The sequence below is a fragment of the Lucilia sericata genome, unplaced genomic scaffold (genome assembly GCF_015586225.1).
Source record: "Lucilia sericata isolate MDLA Ls3-8-SP2 unplaced genomic scaffold, ASM1558622v1 Contig000288F_arrow, whole genome shotgun sequence".
Lineage (NCBI taxonomy): Eukaryota > Metazoa > Arthropoda > Insecta > Diptera > Calliphoridae > Lucilia > Lucilia sericata.
In genome coordinates this window covers 277,453-299,200 of record NW_023994313.1, presented here as the reverse complement: position 1 = coordinate 299,200, position 21,748 = coordinate 277,453, and the positions used below count along the sequence as shown (strand labels likewise).

The 21,748-nt window shown below is 33.2% G+C and overlaps 2 protein-coding genes across 2 annotated transcripts; one reads left to right on the top strand and one right to left on the bottom strand.

The window, feature by feature from the left end:
• Nucleotides 1-777: 777 nt before the first annotated feature.
• LOC119603290 lies at nt 778-17,694 on the top strand. The gene is made up of 5 exons (XM_037955279.1): nt 778-885; nt 1,094-1,615; nt 16,688-16,895; nt 16,947-17,139; nt 17,205-17,694. Exons 1-5 carry the CDS (start codon nt 778-780, stop codon nt 17,575-17,577), a joined length of 1,404 nt encoding a protein of 467 aa, XP_037811207.1. The 3' UTR covers nt 17,578-17,694.
• Nucleotides 17,593-19,950, bottom strand: LOC119603291 (probable 39S ribosomal protein L24, mitochondrial). Its single transcript, XM_037955280.1, has 5 exons — nt 19,722-19,950; nt 19,454-19,610; nt 19,203-19,396; nt 18,945-19,140; nt 17,593-17,828 (listed from the first exon to the last, which is right to left on the bottom strand). The coding sequence occupies exons 1-5, from the start codon at nt 19,803-19,805 to the stop codon at nt 17,713-17,715; spliced, it is 747 nt and encodes a 248-aa protein (XP_037811208.1). The 5' UTR covers nt 19,806-19,950; the 3' UTR covers nt 17,593-17,712.
• Nucleotides 19,951-21,748: the final 1,798 nt, after the last annotated feature.

Here is a 21,748-nt window from a genome sequence, read left to right as displayed (position 1 = left end):
GTGACCAACATTTCGATCAAACAAAATAACAATAAATAATAACAGGCTGAAAAAAGACCTATGACAAAATTTGTTGAGCGAACTGCTGTAGTTTCTGAAAAAATCAAGAATGAGAAAAAAGCATCATGTTTTCATTGGTTGTTTGGGAATTTCGCTTATATCTCCATTATTTATGGAACGATTTTACTGCTCTTAAATAGGAAACTTCTCGAAAGCTATGTGGGCCCTTCAGAAAATTCATTTCAACATACTCTTTTATATTTATAAGGATCCCGAATACTTATATACTATAACATTTTACAAATTTTAAATAGACAACTTCTCGAAGGCATGTCTAATAGAATTATTAAAGACTTGAATCTCACTGATATCTGGAGCCCACAACGGATGTAACAATGGACACAACTTAATCCACCCCCTATACATAGAAATGTTTTTTTTTTTTCTTTTTTGAATTTGTAAAGAACCTCAATCTCCCCACTGTAACAGGACAAAACCAACAAGAAATAAAAAACTCTTCACAACAAAAACATTGCACGAATATGGTTTATTGACATGAATGTTTTGTAGTCATTCAAAAACTGGACGTTAAAACGGTTAAACGCGAATACATAGTAAATAAAATTAACGGAAAAATAACAAGTGAATTTTTCAAATAACAAAAAAATACCATTTTATATTATAGAATAATAAAAAAAATTAAGTGAAAAATAAAAACAAAGTTTAAATGAAATATTTTAAAGAAAATGTCGTTTTAATTTTAATTTCTGTAACTAAATGATGGGCTGTAATTCTTCAATGGATACAAATAGTGTTTTAGACGAACCCATGGGGGGTATGGCTGGCATGGCCCTGCCCTCCAACCAATGGCCTTTAACGCAAGCGGTAATTAAATAGACATTAATTATTCTACTTATTTCTATGTTGTTTTTATTTGTATTTTCAACTAAAAAGAAAACAATAATTAAAGTGTGAATATGTTATACATACGTGTGTTTTAATGTGTATGTGTGAGAGTTTGTATGCTTTAATAATTTCACATGATGAAATTATCGTTATTTTATTTAATTCCTTAACCGGCTATTTACTTTAGAATCCCATAGATGTTGTCCTGGAATTTGTACGTCTCGATGAGAAAATTAGTAAATTAGAGGCTACTTGCCCAGGTCCACGCCTAGCCACCTGTGAAGCTTGGATAGAACATTTACAAAGTAAACTAAGTGAACTAATGGGTACTGATGCCCGACAAATTAAGGAATCTCTGCGTAGTCGTGAACAAGCACATGAAGCGTTTAGTTCAACTCCCTCTACATCTACTTTGTCACAACAACATGCATCATTACCCTCACAGGTAATTGACCAAGGTGTCCTACATATTGATGGCTACACAGCGGAACATCCATTTCCATATAATAACAATAAAGCTGTGGCCTACAATAGTGCGGCTGTTGCAGACACTCACACCACCACCAGTAATGGAAAAAATAGCATTCAAAATGGTCTACTTCCGTCGGCGAATCATCATATGAATGGTGGTGTTGGCGGTTATGGCATTACTCGTTTATTGCCAACTAATGATATAGTGACTAAAACACCTACACAGGATTTAGTTAATGTAAGTACAATCAACTGGAGCTAATAAACATTGTTCATATAATAAACTAATTAGAGCGAAAATGTTTCCATCGTTTTAAAGTTTTAATACCCTACACGACTATAATGACGATAATATGATGTACTTATTCTAATTTGTTGATCAGTATGGCTATCGTAGACTCGTGTTTATCCTACTTTACTTTATTACAATATTAATTATTTAAAAATGCTGTTGAAAAGTAATTGTATCACCCTACACACATTTTTTATACCCACCATCAAAAAAGATGGGGGTTATATTGATTTTGTCATTCCATTTGTAACACATCGAAATATTGGTCATAGACCCATAAAAGTATATATATTCCGGGTCCTTATAAAATTCTAAGACGATCTAGCCATGTCCGTCCGTCTGTCCGTCCGTCTGTCCGTCTGTCTGTTGAAATCACGATAGGGACCACACGAGAGGAGCTAGACAGTTGAAATTTTGCATAAATATTCTCCATTGTTAAGGTTTGTTTGGTATTGAAAATGGGCAATATCGGTCCACTTTTTCGGATATCCCCCATACAAGTGGACCTCCAAAAAACAGCTTTAACGGGCATAACTGCTTTAGAAGTACAAGTATATCGATGAAATTCGACATAAATAAGTTCCATATGAGCCAAAATCTTTCTACCAAATTTTTTGAGGATCGGCCCATAACTGACCCTACCCCCCATATAAGGTCCCCTTCTGAAAATTACTTTAACACTCATTACTGGTCCCAAAATGCAAGTATAGCGATGAAATTCGGTATAAGTATGTTTCTTACGAACCAAAATCTCTCTACCAATTTTTTTTAGGATCGGCCCATAAATGACCCTACCCCCCATATAAGGTCCCCTTTAGAAAATGACTTTAACACTCATTACTGGCCTAAAAATTCGAGTATAGCGATGACTCATTACTGGTCCCAAAATGCAAGTATAGCGATGAAATTCGGTATAAGTATGTTTCTTACGAACCAAAATCGCTCTACAAATTTTTTTAAGATCGGCCCATAAATGACCCTATCCCCCATATAAGGTCCCCTTCTGAAAATGACTTTAACGTTCATTACTGGCTAAAAAATACGAATATAGCAATAAAATTTTACACAATAAAGTTCCTCGCGAATCAAAATCTTTTTAATAACTTTTATGTGGATAGGTCCATAATTGGCCCTACTCCCCCTATTGGGTCCACTTCAGGAAATAGCTTAAACGCTTACTACTGTCTTAAAAATACGAGTAAAACGATGAAATGCTACACACGTAAGTTTTTTACGAGCCAAAACCTCTGTACCAATTTTTTGGATCGGCTCATAAATGACCCTTCCCCCATATAAGGTCCCCCTCTGCAAATAACTACAATGCTCATTACTGGCTTAAAAATATGAATGTGACGAAAATTGACGCACATAAGTTTAATCTCTCCACCAAATTTAGGGAGGATCGGTATATAATTTACCCTACCGCCCATATAAGGTCCCCTTCAGAAAATTACTTAAACGATCATTACTGGCTTAAAAATATGTGTTATGAAATACGGTTATGAAATTCGCTCCGAATTTCATGCAGAATGTGTCGGAAATACACAAAAGGTTCCCTTCAGGAAAGAGTTTTGGCTAATAAACTACGAGTGTTCCTTATTTAAAATACGAGTATAGCCCTGAATGTACAAAATTTTATGTACATTATGAGTATCGGTTCAGCATTGACGCTCACGGTTTAAGAATTGAAATAAAATATTTTTTTTTTTTAATTAATATTTTGTTAGTTCAAAAGAGCTCGGGCCATAATTGACTTAAGTCATATTCCAAATATTACGCTGATGGAGCATTATAGGGGAGCATTCCTTTTACGGCATACGGTTTGATGGTGGGTATATGAGATTCGGCACAGCCGAATATAACACTCTTACTTGTTATGTGTTGTAAATTTGTTTCAAGTTTAGTATTGTTACCTTTTTAAGGATTCATTAGTGTTTATTACATTTTTCTTACAAAAATAAACCATAATTAATCATGGTATGTGTAAATTATGTATATATGTATGTATGTAAATGTTAATGGAGTCAAGTGACTTCTTAATTAGTATAAACAATGCACTCGTACATAATTTGTTTAAACATACAGTGAGTAACAATAAAAATTACTTATTTAAATATGTCGTGACAATCAAAAATAGAAAATTCAAAACATTTAGAGCCTTCAAATATAGCAAAGTCTGTTGTTTTTTGAAATCAAATTCCCGAAGACCTTATTTATCTTTAGGATAAAAATGTTAGATCATTCTATCAGATATCACATTTTACATTGTATCATTCCAGACGTGATTAGTAATATCACAGACAATGGTCTAAGAGTAAATTCAAGCAAGACAGATATGATTAGTGATATCACAGACAGTGATCTAAGAGTAAATTCAAGCAAGACAGAACGTGTAGAAAGACCAAAATTGCAAGCTTTTACCTACCGCGGTTAAAGAACTCCGAAATTCCCTTATCAAACAATGACCAATATTTAGGAGTTATCCTAGACTCTAAATTGTCATGGAAACTGAACATCCAACACAGTGCCAGGAAAGCAACGGTTGCCTGTCGTAAAATGTTTGGCTTAAAATGGTGACCTAGTCCCAACATAGTCCAATAGATGTACACAGCTATGGTGCGTACTATTCTTACATATTAATATCTTGTATGGTGGAGTTCAACTAAAAAGAAATTTATTGGAATAACAGATATTTTAAGAACTAGTCATTTAGAAGATCTGCCCATTCAACATATAGATCTTCATATAATGGCCATCTCTGACTGCCAAGCGGCACTTCTTTCATTTTACTCGTACACCACAACATCCGTATTAGACAGACACGAATGTCGAGTGTTTAACGTGAACACCAGCCTTGACGGCCTAATTTCACGGTGGTCTTTTTCATCCACTGAGTAGACTAGAGACGGTCTACCACGCGCCCCTGAACTCTTCAATGAAGAACTCAGGTAGCATTTTTGTACATGGCTGAGCCGGTCCATGTACAATCACTTTGTTAAAGAACTCGAGCTATCTAATCTCTTGCCATTGTAGCCCCGTTGCGGAATGACAGGCAGCATGGGATCAATCCTAATGCAAACCCCGACAAGGAAAAAGCAATCACTGGTCTAAAGTCAATAGAAGGGGTGACAAGTCCCAACATCAGGTGAAATCAATCTTCCGGTAAGCTGGAAGGTGACCACCCTTATAATGTCATGAAAGATTGCATTATTCAAAATGCAATTCCCATCATCTTATGACCCATTCCAGTGCATTCCTTAACCTCTTTGGGCCCGCGCAACCTCACTACTGAGATGGCTCTGTTGTTTTGGCAACAGCACCTAGAGACATATTTGGTAGTCGGAAATACCCAACAAAATGGATCAGGATCCCTCTTTTATGAACCGAGCAATGTAACAAAGAAAATAGGAATTTCCAAAGTCAATTAATTCCAATAATTGCCCCGACAAATTAGTCGCGTAGCATGTATCAATATATCCTGTTAAGATGGCAACATCACCGAAGAACTTCCCCGAAGCGTAAAAAGGCATACTAAATCAGTACTAATCTCCAATATATAGAGACATTCCCGATCTTTCACCAATTTCCGCATCAGTTCCATTCCCATGATCATAAAGATCGCTCTACGGGATGACAGGCAACCATTGAATACTAACCTGACAATTCCCCAGCATATACCGGCGTCCCACTACACGACCGGTAAGTAATACCGATCGGGTTTAGGAATCCAGCATATGCTGTTTTGTACACAGACCTGTTCGAAGAGAGAATTATCCAACCCATTAGGTATAGGTTATATCAGTCCTTAAACCAACATTCTCTCCCCGCGATTTTGGTTATTAAACCACAGCCATTACGTGGATCCCGATGGAACCTCAACCAATTGACCGGTCAGGACTAGGTCCTGTGGGCAACCGGCCACCCGTAGTGCCAGATTATATGGGGCTCTGGTTAGACCCCATGCCAAATCATTCCAAGGCGAAGCCGAGGATACATTTGACATCACCAGTTTATAGTCCCGGCTGACTAGAGACACTGGTAGCATCTCTTTACCCCGGGATTGCAATACACCATGATGGACATTTCATCATGGAAACATGCCCCGGGGGGTATTATACAGACAATGTAGAAAGGATTTTTGGACTACTTTGGCAATGAGCAGACAAATGAGCTAGCCTGTACAGGATATGCTTTGGATATCTCTAATGCCGTTTCAGTAGCAACTCCGTTGTGTTCTATCAAAGGTAGTGTTAACAGCTTTCTAAAAATAGATGGAATAATCTTGACTTATGTAAAGAGGCCAAGTTAATGTGGCCTTCTTTCAATGAGAAACGCACTAGAAATAGGTGTACATAGGAATGAATACTGTCGCATCTTCTCTGCGGATGACCTGCTCTAGCTGCCAAGAGAAACAGATTCCTTGGCAATTACTTCATAGTTATCTGGGTCAAAACGCAATGACCGATTTCTGACGCCTACAGGCTGGATCTAATACTACTACATAATACTATATCTGACGAGTGGAGTTATCCTGTCCAAATAGGGTCCTTTCGAATCTACTTGACCATTTGCACGCAGAGAACTACCACGTTAACCAACTATCTACATAACATTTTATTGTTATGGGAGCTATATAAAATTTTGAAGTCATTTAAATAATTGTTAACAAAGTTAATGACCTGCGTTATTTATAGAACGATTTTTCTGATTTTAAATAGGAAACTTATCAAAAGCATGTCTGATAGAATTATAAAATAGTTGATATCCAGCAGCTATCGGAGGCTTTCATACAATTGATTAAAAATACACACAGGCATACATAGGTTTTCCCATAAAAATCTATTTGCAAACTATGGTGATGATATGCGGTCTCTTAACCTAAAAATAATTGAATGAGTAACTGTATCGGGACAGTTCTCCGGTACTGTTGGGATTTTCATCATTTTGTGACACTTAAATGCTACTTCGAATGAAACATGTTTGGATGGCAATAAGATGTAAAATGTGTGTTCCCATGAAATAAGCATTCATTTCCCTCAAAGGGAAAATTGCTATCGTGAAGTTCCACTGAATTTTTCATTCACAATAGTCGTTTATTGTTTACAAAATTTTATTAAAAAGACAACATGGAAAATTGTTCACGTAAACAAAGTTTGCGAACGAAAAGTGGGAATAGGGGACTATTTCATGTGAAACTTTGATTGGCGATAGGGATGAAACGGAGGCGGCCTAACCATTCTCCCAATTTTTTTTTTTAACAACACATGGTATTCACTCCTTGGAGATTTATATTACTATAAAAAAACTCCCATAAAGTTAAGAAACTATGTATATATGTATTTACATATGTATTATTAAAATATTTGACCCAATTTTCTAATGCTTAGTGGGTACTACTTACATTAAAGATTTGTAATTTAATGTGTAATTGTGACAGTGTATGTGGGAAAGTATGTGGTTACGTCCTTGTTCGAAAAATATCACCATTAAGTCCATGACTTAACACAATTTTATCGATATTATTTTGCTATTAATGATTTTAAATAAATTACTTTATTTACTGGCAATTTTAGTTTCGTACAAAAAACAGTTATATTATAGTAATATTAGTTTAGATATGTACGTGTACAGGAAGCAATAATGTTTTATAATTTGCATAATTAGAAATAATCAACTATAATTCGATCATATTTGTGGTTAGCTAATTTAATTAGCTATTCGCAGAGAGTTACTTTATGAATAATTAGTTAACGGAACAGCGTCACCGTCACAATTAGAGACTTTTTCTGGTTATGAAAATTGCTGAATATTGTCGTGGGAATATTGCTCCCAAAACTGCATTTAAGTAATTCAAAAGAATTTATGTTTTAACCACTAATAGGAATGTGTAATGCTATGTATAGACGGTTGTCAGATCTGACAATGTGATGAAAATTTACTAACAGTGAAACATTTTTAGCAACGGGTAGATTGCCACTTCAGACGATTGTAAGATAACCTTACAATTTCATTGCCAGACACATTTTAGATAAACAGAAATAGTCAGTTCACACTCTTGTCAGATTGTTGTATGGCAAAAGTTACCAGATCCGTGGTTAGACAATGCCATAGCTGTTTCACTTTGAGTGGCCATGATGCATAAATTTCGCACATTTGACAATAATAATTTTCAGACAATTATCTTACAACTAGCATACCCTGGGTGCTTCGCTACCCTATTTACTTTTACGTTCAATATCACGTGAATAAATTCGCATTCAGGATGAAGCTTGTATTTTTAGTTTCATTCGTTTCATTATAGAAAATTTCGAAATTACTATTTGAAAAAAAGTACTATAAAATACCTCTTATAGATTCTCATTTAATCAAAAATTTTATGTTTCTGTGTTCAATATTATAGACAATTCAAAAAATATAATTTGATGAATGAAAAAGTACCAAAAGTCCCTTGCAGTAGATTCTCATTCACTACCCAGCTAGCATTTGGAAGATTGTTGGATGATTAATCAGTAAACTGACTCATTTTTGACTCCTTTTGATGACCTAAACATGATTATTAAGTTGAGCGCTTAAAAAATGATTCGAAAATGATCCCGATATATGATTTAAAACTGATTATTTGAAAAACAATAACAAAATGTATAGCAATCATAAATTGATCATCCTGGTGTTTAAAATATGATGGTTTAAAAACTTATTTTGTGATCATATTTCGAGCAGTTGGGAGATCAAAAATTGTTTCTTGTGAAATTGCTTTTGTTTGCAATGGAATAGCAACACTTACACTTAAAAATGACTCAAAAACGATTCAAAAATGAGTCGAAACTGATTAGAAAACGGGCTCAGAAAAGACTCTTTTAGAAGAGTTGGCAAAAAAGTTTGTGTGGCCTAAAATAAGTTGATATAATTCTCATTTCGTTTATAAAATTAAATGTATAAGTATTTCAATTTGTGTAATATTTATAAAGTAGATTTTCAGTCAAGGAAATTGAAATTATATTATGCTTTAATTATAATAATTTTATATGTTTTATGATCTTCTACGGAAGATAGTTGGGTGACTAATCACTAAACTAAGTCTTAATAATTCCAATTAATGTTTAAAATCTGATTTATTTGAAAAACAATAACAAAATGTACAGCAATCACAAATAGGACTTCCAGGTGTTCGAAATTTGATTGTTTATAAATTTATTTTGTAGTTACATTTGTATTTGTCTGTAACAATCATAAAAATTACTCAGAAAAGACTCAAAAATGACTATTATATGATTCAAAAATAATTCTAAAACGACCAGTAAGTCGGCTCATTAATGACTCAAAAAAGATTAAAAAATGAGTCAGAACTGATCAGAAGTGGGGCTTATAAAAGACTCGTTTAGAAGAGTCGCGGGTAGGGTACCATTTTCTCCCGACGAATGCATCATTTATGATCAGAAAATGAGCGCATATATGATCATTTTAATTGTGCAGAAGAGTCATATATGACTCGAATGTGATCAAAAATTTCAAAGAATGTTAGCTGGGTAAGGTCCCTACGTTTTAAATTTTATATTTCTATGTTTAATATCGTAAAGATATCAAAAAGTACCATCGGAAAAACAAAAAGGTACAAAAATCTCTCTAAATAAATTTTCGTTTAATAAGGACCGTGTGTAATGTGTTCCTGTTAACCATTATAGAGAAACCAAAAGGTACCATTTGAAGAATGGAAAAGTACCAAAGAGTACCCACTTACAGAATATTATTCAGTCAAGACATGTATGTTAAAATTTATGTTCCTAGGTTGAATATTTTAGAAAATTCAAAAAGTACCATTTATGCGATAAAAAGTACTAAAAAGTTCTCTGTTAAAGAATCTTATTCAATGAGAACCGAAGTGGAATAAATCCTACCTTAGTGTAAAGTACTAATAAAAATAGTACAATTTTTCCCTTTTCGCTTAGAAACATACTTTTTTGAGAATTAACTTTACAAAATGTTCCGTATTTAAATCTATATATCACAGATAAAACTCAGGCGATTCAAATCTGCATTCATTTGTTCCAGAAAAATTGTGCTTTCAAAAAGGTAGGCCTTAGTACCCGAATTCCAAATTAATATACCAATAGCTTATTTTGTGTGAGTAAATAAAAAACTTTTTCAAATTTTATAAAAATTGGCTCAATGAGTTTGAATAAAATTAAATTTCCAGTTTTTCCCCTTTTTGGTACTTTTTTCCCCAGTGAAATAGCAAACATTTTGTTTCAATAAATATTACAGAGTCCGTTATTTAATAGGAATACTTCAATAAATCGAAAAAGTTTTCTTAATGTGCTAAAAAAAAGTACCAAAAATACAGTTTTCTCCCTTTTACACTCAAAAAGGGCTAAATTTAAAAAAAGTACGAAACAGGTGTCTCCTAATTTTGGGAGATATATTCAAAATATTTACAAAAATGTTATTTTGTTTATTAGTTAAAAAGTTATAAAGCCCCAAAAAAGGTACCAAAATCACATTTGTTATACATTTTCACCCCTTAACAGTACGAATTTCGAATTTCAGTAGATACATATACATTTAAAATTTTTCTTGTATCACTAAAATTAAGTAAGATAATTAAGAAAACCTGTTTTAGCCGTTTTTCCATTTTTTTTATTCCTAAATGTACAAATTTCCAAAAATCCCTCCTTAGTGGATCTACATAACCAAAAACACATCTACTGTCAAAATTTCATAATTCTAGGTTCAGCCGTTTGGGCTGTCAGTCAGTAACGCTACTTTTTTATATACATATATAGACGATCTGACAATGGCAACGTAATATGTTTACACGATAATATTGTTCGACAATATTATTGTTTTACAATGTACTAACAATGCTTTTTCTAACAACGTTGGAAGACAAAAATTGTAAGTTCGCACGGTTGTTAGATATTTTTGGAATATTTTTCTGACAGCATTTTAAGATCTGTCAACCGTTTATACACATGTAGTTAAATCTTATCTTATTTTCACAAAAAACGCTTCGTGATTTTTTAAGAGTCGGAGGTTTACCCAATTAAACGGAAATTTCTGATTGTGTTTTTAATTTTATCATTAATCGTGAATTATAACGATTTCATGACAAATAAAAACAATGATCGGAACTCCTTAGAGATTTCATAAATAATCATTCCCTAATATATTGATTGCGCTGAGACTGTTATTTAATGAAAGAACAATTAAGGTTTTATTTTTCGCATCTATGAACAAAAATAGAATATAAACAAGTAAGAAAGTATAGTCCGGCTTGGCCGACTATATGATACCCTACACCAGTTATGAATATTTAATGTGATTTATTTTTATACCCACCATCAAATAAGATGGGGGTATATTGTTTTTGTCATTCCGTTTGTAACACATCGAAATATTCATCTAAGACCCATAAAAGTATATATATTCTGGATCCTTATTAAATTCTAAGACGATCTAGTTATGTCTGTCCGTCCGTCTGTCTGTCTGTTGAAAACACGATAGAGTCCAAATGGAAGTAGCTAGCGGGCTGAAATTTTGCACAGACATTTTATATTGATGCAGTTTGTTTGAAATCGCCTAGCCCCCATATAAGGTCCCCTTCAGAAAATGAACTTAACGCTCATAACTAACTAAAAGAAGCAGCTATAGCTATGAAATTCGATAATAACATATTTTATAGCAACCTTAATACCTTTGTAAAATTTTATAAAGATCGGTCCATAATTGACCCTACCCCCATATAAGGTCCCCTTCAGAAAATGACTTTAACGCTAATAACTGCTTTAAAGAAGCAGCTATAGCTAAGAAATTCTTATTAACATATTTTATAGCAACCTTAATACCTTTGTAAAATTTTATAAAGATCGGTCCATAATTGACCCTAACCCCCATATAAGGTCCCCTTCAGAAAATAACTTTAACGCTAATAACTGCTTTAAAGAAGCATCTACAGCGATGAAATTCGACGTGAACATTTCTTACAGGAACCTAAATCGCTTTGTATAATTTTATAATGATCGGCACATAATTGACCCTATCCCCCATATAAGGTCCCCTTCAGAAAAAGACTTTAACGCTCATAACTGCTTTAAAGAAGCATCTATAGCGATGAAATTCGACACGAACATATTTTATAGGAAACTTAATATCATTGTAAAATTGTATAAGAATCGGTCCATAATTGACCCTACCCCCCATATAAGGTCCCCTTCAGAAAAAAACTTTAACGCTCATAAATGTCTAAAAAAAGCTCTATAGCGATGAAATTGGACATGAACATATTTTATAGAAATCTTAATGTCATTGTGAAATAGTATAAGGATCGGTTCATAATTGACCCTATTCCCTTCAGAAAATGACTTTAACGCTCATAACTGTCTAAAAGAAGCATCTATAGCGATGTAATTCGACATGAACATATTTTACAGGAACCTAAGTCGCTTTGTAAAATTTTATAAGGATCGGTTCATAATTGATCCTACCCCCCATATAAGGTCCAATTCAGAAAATGGCTTTGACGCTCATTACTGCCTAAACTAAAATCGTTTTAGAAAATTTGACGAGGATCGGTCCATAATTGAACAAAAAAAAAGCAATTTATTGGCGAAAAACTTATTTTCTAAAAGAGGCTTTATATGGGGGATAGGAGCAAATGTGGACCGATCCCGATAAAATTGGCTGGATAGATTTGTATTTATATAATATTTATATAATATATATAATATTTGTCTGTGCTAAATTTCATTGCAATAACAGTGCTAATAAATGAATTGCGGATATTCAAGTCACTTTCTGAAGGGGGCTTTGTGTGGGGGCTAGGGTCAAATGAAGTCCGATCATTTCGAAAGGTCATCAAGGTTTGTATAAAACTTAGTTGTGCGAACTTTCTTCGAGATACATTTATATTATACATAATTATGAGCTGAAAAGCCCTTTTCGGGAGTTTCAGTTGTATGGGGGCTAGGTGAAATAATGGACCGATCAATAGGCTTCGTCCTTGGGTCAAAACAAACGTGTATTCCAAATTTCATCAAATTATCTTGAAAATTGCGAACTGTACATTGATAACAACGTTTACATGGACACACGGACGGTGAAGAATGTGATTCTGAGTTGATCGGTATACTTTAAGGTGGGTATAGTACTAATATTTTAATGCGTTACAAACATCAGCACAAACGCATAATACCCTTCCCACTATAGTGGTGTAGGGTATAATAAACATACATACATATGTAAGTGCTTTTCAAAATAAATAGATGAAAATTCAATATATAACATTTATTGGGAATTATTGACAGTTATTAAGCGAATACAATTGTTTACATAAATAGTCATGCATTGTTCAAAACCCAAATAAATTTTTTGGGAGAAAGTTTTTGCCTCCAGGAATAAACGGCACGTACTTTACGTATAAAATGTCCAAAATAAGTTTTCAAATACGAAACAAGTATTTAATGGAAGTGAGATTAGAAAAATAACACGTCATGACAACATATAAATTAGTTCATGATACGTAATATTTAAATTGTCTAGCCATTTAAAAACTACTTTTTCGGCATTGGAATGGTAAAAATAATTAATATTTATAGAAAATAACTTGACATTTAAACTTATTTAACCATTCTATACATATTAATTAAAAGTTTGGCAGACTTTAAATTTAAATTACATTTTTTAAATTCGATTTATAAGATGTTTATAAAATAAAAATGTGTTTATATATAAGGACTATAATATAGTAGTTTAAAGCTATGTTCACACCTATCAAATATTGAAATATATATTTATACCCTACACCACTATAGTGGGGAGGGTATTATGCGTTTGTGCTGATGTTTGTAACATCCAAAAGTATTTTGCCTACACCTACCCTAAAGTCGGCTCAGAATCACTTTCTGAGTCGATTAAGCTATGCCCGTCCATCTGTCCGTCTGCGTGTACATGTAAACCTTGTGCGCACGCTACAGGTCGCAATTTTCAAGATAATTTGATTAAATTTGACCCAAGGACTAATCCTATTGAAAATGGTTAAAATCGGTCCATTATTTCACCTAGCCCCCATACAACTGAACCCCCCGAAATGGCTTTTGAGCTCATAATTATGTATAATGTAAATGTATCTCGATGAAAGTTCGCACAACTAAGTTTTATACAAAGCCCCCTTCAGAAAGTGACTTGAATATCCGCAATTCATTTATTAGCACTGTTATTGCAATGAAATTTAGCACAGACAAATATTATATATATTATATAAATATTATATAAATACAAATCTATCCAGCCAATTTTATCGGGATCGGTCCACATTTGCTCCTATCCCCCATATAAAGCCTCTTTTAGAAAATAAGTTTTTCGCCAATAAATTGCTTTTTTTTGTTCAATTATGGACCGATCCTCGTCAAATTTTCTAAAACGATTTTAGTTTAGGCAGTAATGAGCGTCAAAGCCATTTTCTGAATTGGACCTTATATGGGGGGTAGGATCAATTATGAACCGATCCTTATAAAATTTTACAAAGCGACTTAGGTTCCTGTAAAATATGTTCATGTCGAATTACATCGCTATAGATGCTTCCTGAAGGCAGTTATGAGCGTTAAAGTAATTTTCTGAAGGGTAGCTTATATGGGGGCTAGGGTCAATTATGGGCCGATCCTTATAAAATTTTACAATGATATTAAGGTTCCTATAAAATATGATCATGTCGAATTTCGTCGCTATAGATGCTTCTTTTAGACAGTTTTGAACGTTAAAGTCATTTTCTGAAGGGGACTTTATATGGGGACCGATCCTTATAAAATTTTACAGATCGATTTAGGTTTCGTCGCTATAGCTGCTTCTTTTAGTCAGTTATGAGCGTTAAGTTCATTTTCTGAAGGGGACCTTAATGGGGGATAGGGTCAATTATTAACCGATCCTTATAAAATTTTACAATCATATTAAGGTTCCTATAAAATATGCTCATGTCGAATTCCATCGCTATAGATAGATATAAAGGCAGTTATGAGCGTTAAAGTCATTTTCTGAAGGGGACCTTATATGGAGGGTAGGGTCAATTATGGACCGATCCTTATAAAATTTTACAATGATATTAGGGTTCCTATAAAATATGCTCATGTCGAATTTCATCGCTATAGATGGTTCTTTAAGGCAGTTATGAGCGTTAAAGTCTTTTTCTGAAGGAAACCTTATATGGGGGGTAGGGTCAATTATGGACCGATCCTTATAAAATTTTACAGAGCGATTTAGGTTCCGTGTCGAATTTCATCGCTATAGATGCTTCTTTTAGTCAGTTATGAGCGTTAAAGTCATTTTGTGAAGGGGACCTTATATGGGGGCTAGGCGAATTCGTGGACCGATATTGCCCATTTTCAATACCAAACAAACTGCATAAATATAAAATGTCTGTGCAGAATTTCAGCCCGCTAGCTACTTCCATTTGGACTCTATCGTGTTTTCAACAGACAGACGGACGCACATAGCTAGATCGTCTTAGAATTTAATAAGGATCCAGAATATATATATTTTAGGAAGAATATTTGGATGTGTTACAAACGGAATGACAAAAACAATATACCCCATCTTTTTTGATGGTGGTATAAAAATAAATCACATTAAATATTCATAACTGGTGTAGGGTATCATATAGTCGGCCAAGCCCGACTATACTTTCTTACTTGTTAAACATACTTTTGTATTTTGAAGTTTTTATATACACCATCGATAATGAAATTCGGCATAAGTAAGTTTATTACTAACCAAAATCTTTCTACCGAATTTTATGAGAATCGATCCATAACTGACCTACTCCCCATATAAGGTCCGCTTCAGAAAATTAATTTAACGCACAGTGTTGGCTTTAAAATACGAGTACAGAGATGAACTTCAACATAAATCAGTTGCATAAGAGCCAAATTATCTCTACCAATTTTTTTGAAGATCGGTCCATAATTGACCCTAGCCTTCACATAAGGTCCCCTTAAGAAAATGACTATGACTAATACGAGTATAACAATAAAATTCGACATAAACAAGTTCTGTATGAAACAAAATTGTTCTGTGAGAATCGGTTCATAATTTACCCTACCCTCCATATAAGGTCCTCTTCAAAAAATTACTTTAAAATTTAACATAAGCAACTTTTATAGGAATATAAATCTTCCTATCGAATATCTTTATACCAGATACAATTCAAAGTACAGTACGTCATAGAATTCTGTAGATCGTCATAGAATTCTGTAGAGGAAATTTTGTTTCATATAAATATACTTTTTGTCAAATTTCTTCGCTATACTGGCATTTTTAACGTAAGTCATTTTCTAAGGGGACCTTTATGAGCTTAAGTTATTTTGTTATGGTAACTTATAGGATCAATTATTGACCGATCCTCATAAAATTTTACAAAGATTTTAACTTCAGTTATAATTTCGGTTAATAATTTTGAAGCCAATAAATTGCGTTAAAGTAATTTTATGAAGGGAAACCTTGAAAGGGAACCTTATATGGGCGTAAAGAGATTTGGGTACATATTATGTAGAAAATTATAAAAATAACATTTTCCACCTTTTGAATGAAAGCTGATATTTTAAAAATTTACTAGATCTTCAACAATAACTTAAATGTCATCATTTAAATCGTAATGAAAAATCGACAGCCAAAACCATTTAACACAGTGTAGGCATTAATTTAATTTGATTTTTTTATTGTTTTATAAAAGTACATTTAATATTTGAAACATGCAACTATTAGCTGTTGTTGATAGTTAAATTAACCAAATATGAAAACTAAATAAATATTCTATTATAAAACGTATTACTTAATGACATGACAATTGATTAAAGTTCACAACTACGACAGAGAAAACAATAAATAAATGAAATTTACTAATTCCCACCCTTTTTTGTACGATTTCACCAGCGATAAACTAAATGAATTGATTAATTTTATAAATAAATAAAGGTTTTTAAAAGCTAATTTAGTTTTTCTTTTTGTTTTGTGTAATCATGTTTTTGTTTTCAGTTAGCTTTAAATTTAGGCATAATAGGAGATGTACAAAAGGCTTCCACACATGAAGATTTCTTTGCACAATTAAGCGAATCTGCTTTACATCTGATGACAATACGTTGTTATAATGAAATTTTGGAACACACAAAAATAAGGCTGAAAACTTTAATGGATAGTTATGCTGAATTGAATGAGTTGTATGTTAATCATGATGGTATAATTGGTAAGTTATTGGTAATAGAAATGATAAGAGCTTCGCTAATTTAGTCTTTAGCTTTCATTAGTGGCGGTACTTATATGAGTCGCTTAGAGGAGAGTCTAGATTCTCAACTGGAAGTGGCTCGTGATGTTAGAGATAAATTGGGCAGCACTTTAGAGCAATGGCGCATATGTGGTCTTCTGCTCAGAGCTAGTGCCAATTCAGCTACACAAAGTCTCAAGCAATGGCGTAAAGTTAAAACTATAGTGTGAGTAGTTTATAATAAATTCTTAAATATCAATATTATTTAACTACTATTTCTAACTCTTTTAGAAATCCCAAAGAAAAACTTGAAATGGCTTTATCTTGTCGCAAAGACTTACAAGCCTCTTTGGTATCTTTGGAATGTGCCCAATTATCCCTGCCTCATGTGGAAATAAAATACATAAGCAATCGTCAAATTCTAGCGGTTAAACACTGTAATACTTACATGATCACCGATATCTCCAACATAGCAAGATATGAACATACCTCTAAGGTTTTTCTAGCATATGAATCGAATATTTCAAAAGCTTCGGCTTGGTTGTATGAAACGTTTAATAAGACCTTGAGACATGATTTCGATAGAGCCGAAGAAACGGTACGCAACTTGGCCAAAAATCTTAGAGATCATCGTGAGGAGATATTTACAGCAGCTCGCAGATAGAAATATTTACGGGAATTTTTATGTTTTGTTTTTTTTTTTAACTACTAGTTATTTATTATATTTTTAATAAAGTTTTTGTTAATTTAATTAACTTTTTATAACAATTAATTTTGGAGTTTTTTAAAATTTAACTATCTAATACCAGTATGATTTTTTAGGTATGCGATCCTCTTGAATGCCCATTTCTTCCATTATGTCCATTTCGAAGGTACTTAATTTGGGCTGGAAGGTGATTTCTTCAACAACGGTGGCTGGAAATAAAGAGATTGAATGATTTCATAATTATCATATTGACGGCAATAAAGTAAAATTATAGAAATATTTAGATAAATTTAAAAATTAACCGTCACCACGATCGAGGTTTATTGTTGTTGTTGCAACAGTTCGACTGTGACTAACAGCTCTTTCATGAAATTGAAATAATAAATAATAAAATTATTTGAGCAAGTGTTTGTGGGTGTAAGGAGGAGCTGGAGAAACTGAGCCACCTCAGTCGGTCTTAACCATAGTTCAATGAGGCGCAATTTAAAAGAACTAGTGGTAGAATTGAATAAATGCAGCGTGACGTGAGGACTTTGATGACAGGCATAGCAACGGTTTAAAGTGCCAGGAACGATTCGTTCATGGTATCAGTTGAGGAAATTGGATCTGAATTAAGCTAATATGGTTCTCGAATGCCTGGGTCTCTAACAATCCGAAATCGTATGGGGCTGTTCATTTAGGACTATGTTGCATCTGTAGCCGTTTATGGCTTCGGTGACCACCATTTGATGCAACATTTCCCGGTCGCTTGTAATTGACAGTCTGTCGATGTTCGATGGTATAAAGTGTTGGATGTCGCAGAGAAAGCGTCGGAAGTCCATCCGTATGTGCCTGGGAGAGAGATTCTGCATTAGAATCTGATGGTTGGGGTGACTAGGCAAATGACATGCTAACAGGAACTGTCTAGTAAACAACACATTATGTTGTCTGACTGACAGTAACCTGGTCTCCTCATGCAAGTGATCCACATTCGTCATCTTAACGCATCTGGTTGCAATTCGGTTCCATACTGGGCCAGCATAATTGAGAAGAGAGCTTTATATGTCGTTACAATCGTCTCCTTATCCAAACCCCATGAGCTGCCAGCTAGAACTTTAAGGACCTTATTTCTATTTAGAAACTTTTGGTTTTTGTAATTCACTCCTACGAAGTGAAGGAGGCTGTCAAATATCTTCTGATTATGGGAATATCTTCTGATTTTTATACAATAAGCTCTTTATAGTTGAGGAACCAATAGAAAATTGTTCGACAACATATAATATTAACTGATAGTTCTTATCCACTTTGGATGCTTTATTCCTTATGCCGTTTTCCTACAAACTCACCTGGTGTATCCTTTTCTCTTTCAATATAAGCTGCCTTTGTTTTATAATCATGTGTTTGATTGTTAGATTCTGGAATAGGAATAATACGTCCAGTGCGTACTGAAACACGCACTTTTTCACCATCCTCCGTAAAACGCCATTCAAAATCACAGCCTTGCAAATCCGAAGGATCAATTAGACGTAAATCTTTGGTAACCTTTAAAATAAAAATAAGATATTAAAATACATAAAATAAAAGTAACAATTTCTGCTACTTACATCCAAGGGGGCTTCTGATTTGATTAGCACACCTGGGAAGTCATCTTCGCCACCCACTGTACGATAGTGCCAATTTAAACCTTCAACTACCACCCAATTACGTTCGGGTATAACTTGGGTAACATAACCCTGTTTGCCCTTATCTTTGCCTACCAAAACTTCAATACGATCACCGCGGAAGAAACCCCATTCCTCTGAAAAAAAAAAATATTTAATAAGTAAATTATCAAAAATTTCAAATATTTCCTTACCGATGGGTGTTACAAACACCTTTTTACGCATGGTACCCGGCATGTTTTGTTGACGGAATTGTCCGGTCCAAGGACGGTTCATGGTATAACGAAAACGTTTGCGCTCTACTGTGCGATTTAAATATTGTGGCACACCTTTAGGAGTATCATAGTAGACCTTATTTTTGGCAGTAAAATAAACATTTCATACATTGAAATTATACTTTTTTTTGATCAAGAGCCACTTTTTTGTGGGTTTTTCGGTTTAAATTGTTTATGGTTTCATTACCTGTTTCTTACTCCTCTCAATGTATTCCTTGGGGAAGTTCGAGAAATTCTTTACTTTCGATCTTAAAAATTGTGTTATACGCATTTTTCTTTTATAAATTTATTAATTTTTCTATAAAATTAAACAAAAAAACTCATGTGTGTGTCTGCCACCAGCACTTACGAAACTTTTTAGTTTTTTGATGAAAGTGTTCGGAAATTGTAAATATGCCAAACAGCTGTTGCCATGATGGAATAATAAGGTGAAGTCAATTCTACAAAAACAACAAAAGTTGTATACTTGTTGTATGTCAAAAAGTGTATATGTTGCCAGAGTGGTATTTTTAATATATACCGTAAATAAAGAAAATCCCTCATGCCCAAATGTCTCTATATCAAACAAATATACATATACAGTGTCTCTCATAATTATTCGAATTTGGGTAAACTATAAAAAGAAACCAAATTTAATAATATATTTTGTGTGCAAAATAAATAAATTAATTTGTTATATTGTCTAGATAGTCCTTATGTTTGATATCACGCTTTTTAAAACTTGAAAAATTTGCATTGATTTAAATTAATTGTGCTTTTTTAAAAAAAGTCCATGAAATTGCCTCACAAAAGTATACGAATTTTTCCTGTATTTCATATTTGATCATATTATACGCAACACAAATTTTAGAATCGAATGGTTTTTATGCGTAATATTGTTTTAAGGGGTTACTATCCACGGAAAGGATATATTTTTGGCCCATTTGGTCCACAATTTTGCGGAATTTGTACCCTCTTTTCATGTAATATCATTAAAATGGCGATTTTTGGCCATAATTGTAAATTTTTCTCCTTTTTTCCAGAGATAAAACAAAAATTTGATATTGGGACTTAAAAGACCCTTTGGGGTATCTAAAAATAATATTTTTTGTTACAAGAATCTGTATTTAAACGTTCCAAGATAAATTATTCGGATCATTCTTCTTTCGCTAATTCAATATATTGGAACTTAAGTCCATTTTTATAATACTAGGATCAACTATTTTCGGGGAAAGTTTTCTGGTATATATTCTTTTAGATATCAGCTTTTATACATTTTAAGTTTTCAATGTGTTGTGGAAGTGTACAACTCCAAAACATGCCTCGAAGAAACACCATTCAAAATAGTAAAATCATTATTTTTATATACCAATGGCCTCCATGCTGCATGGCACGATATCATTATGATCACATTAAAAATGTTGATATGTGTTTAAATATTATTTACTATGATCAAATTAAAACCAAAATTTAGGACTTACAGTGTTATTGTAACGGGCAACATAAGCGTGAAAGTTACGAGTAGTAAAAACTGAAATCTACTATATAGGATGACGTTTTGTTAAGGCATGTTTTGGGGTTGTATACCGCTATAATATATTGAAAATTTAAAATACATTAGTGCCAATATGTACATGAATATACACTAGACAACTTTGTCGAAAAATATCGTCCCTAGAGGTACGAAAAGGGACTTATGATCCAGATAATTCAATTAGAAACTGAAAAACGATACCAAAAATACATCTTGGAACGTTTAAGTACAGATCCTTATAACAAAAAATATTATTTTTAGATACCCTATGGGTTCTATTAAATTCCAATATTAAATTTTGGTTTTATTTCTGGAAAAAGGGTGAAAACATTACAAATATAGCCAAAAATCGCCATTTTAATGATATTACATGAAAAGAGGGTACAAATCCCCCAAAATTGTGGACCAAATGGGTCAAAAATATATCCATGCGGTTGATAGTAACCCCTTAAAACCATATTAAGCATAAAACCATGCGATTCTAAAATTTGTGTATCGTATAATATGATCAAATATGAAATACAGGAAAAATTCGCATACTTTTGTGAAGTAGTTTCATGGACTTTTTTTAAAAAAGCACAACTAATTTAAGTAAATGTAAAGTTTCCAATTTTTAAGGGGCGTGATATCAAAACTAAGGACTATCTAGACAATATAACAAATTAATTTCTTTATTTTCCACACAAAATATATTATTAAAT

What these genes read in the sequence shown, in the direction of transcription:
- LOC119603291 (XM_037955280.1), bottom strand. Translation starts at nt 19,805, where the DNA reads ATGCGTATAACACAATTTTTAAGATCGAAAGTAAAGAATTTCTCGAAC. An exon ending in GGTGTTTGTAACACCCATCG is followed by an intron (nt 19,397 to 19,453) that starts GTAAGGAAATAT and finishes TTTTTTTTTCAG; the next exon opens with AGGAATGGGGTTTCTTCCGC. An exon ending in AAGAGAAAAGGATACACCAG is followed by an intron (nt 17,829 to 18,944) that starts GTGAGTTTGTAG and finishes CTTTATTTCCAG; the next exon opens with CCACCGTTGTTGAAGAAATC.
- LOC119603290 (XM_037955279.1), top strand. Translation starts at nt 778, where the DNA reads ATGATGGGCTGTAATTCTTCAATGGATACAAATAGTGTTTTAGACGAA. An exon ending in AATGGCCTTTAACGCAAGCG is followed by an intron (nt 886 to 1,093) that starts GTAATTAAATAG and finishes TATTTACTTTAG; the next exon opens with AATCCCATAGATGTTGTCCT. An exon ending in CTACACAGGATTTAGTTAAT is followed by an intron (nt 1,616 to 16,687) that starts GTAAGTACAATC and finishes TTTTGTTTTCAG; the next exon opens with TTAGCTTTAAATTTAGGCAT.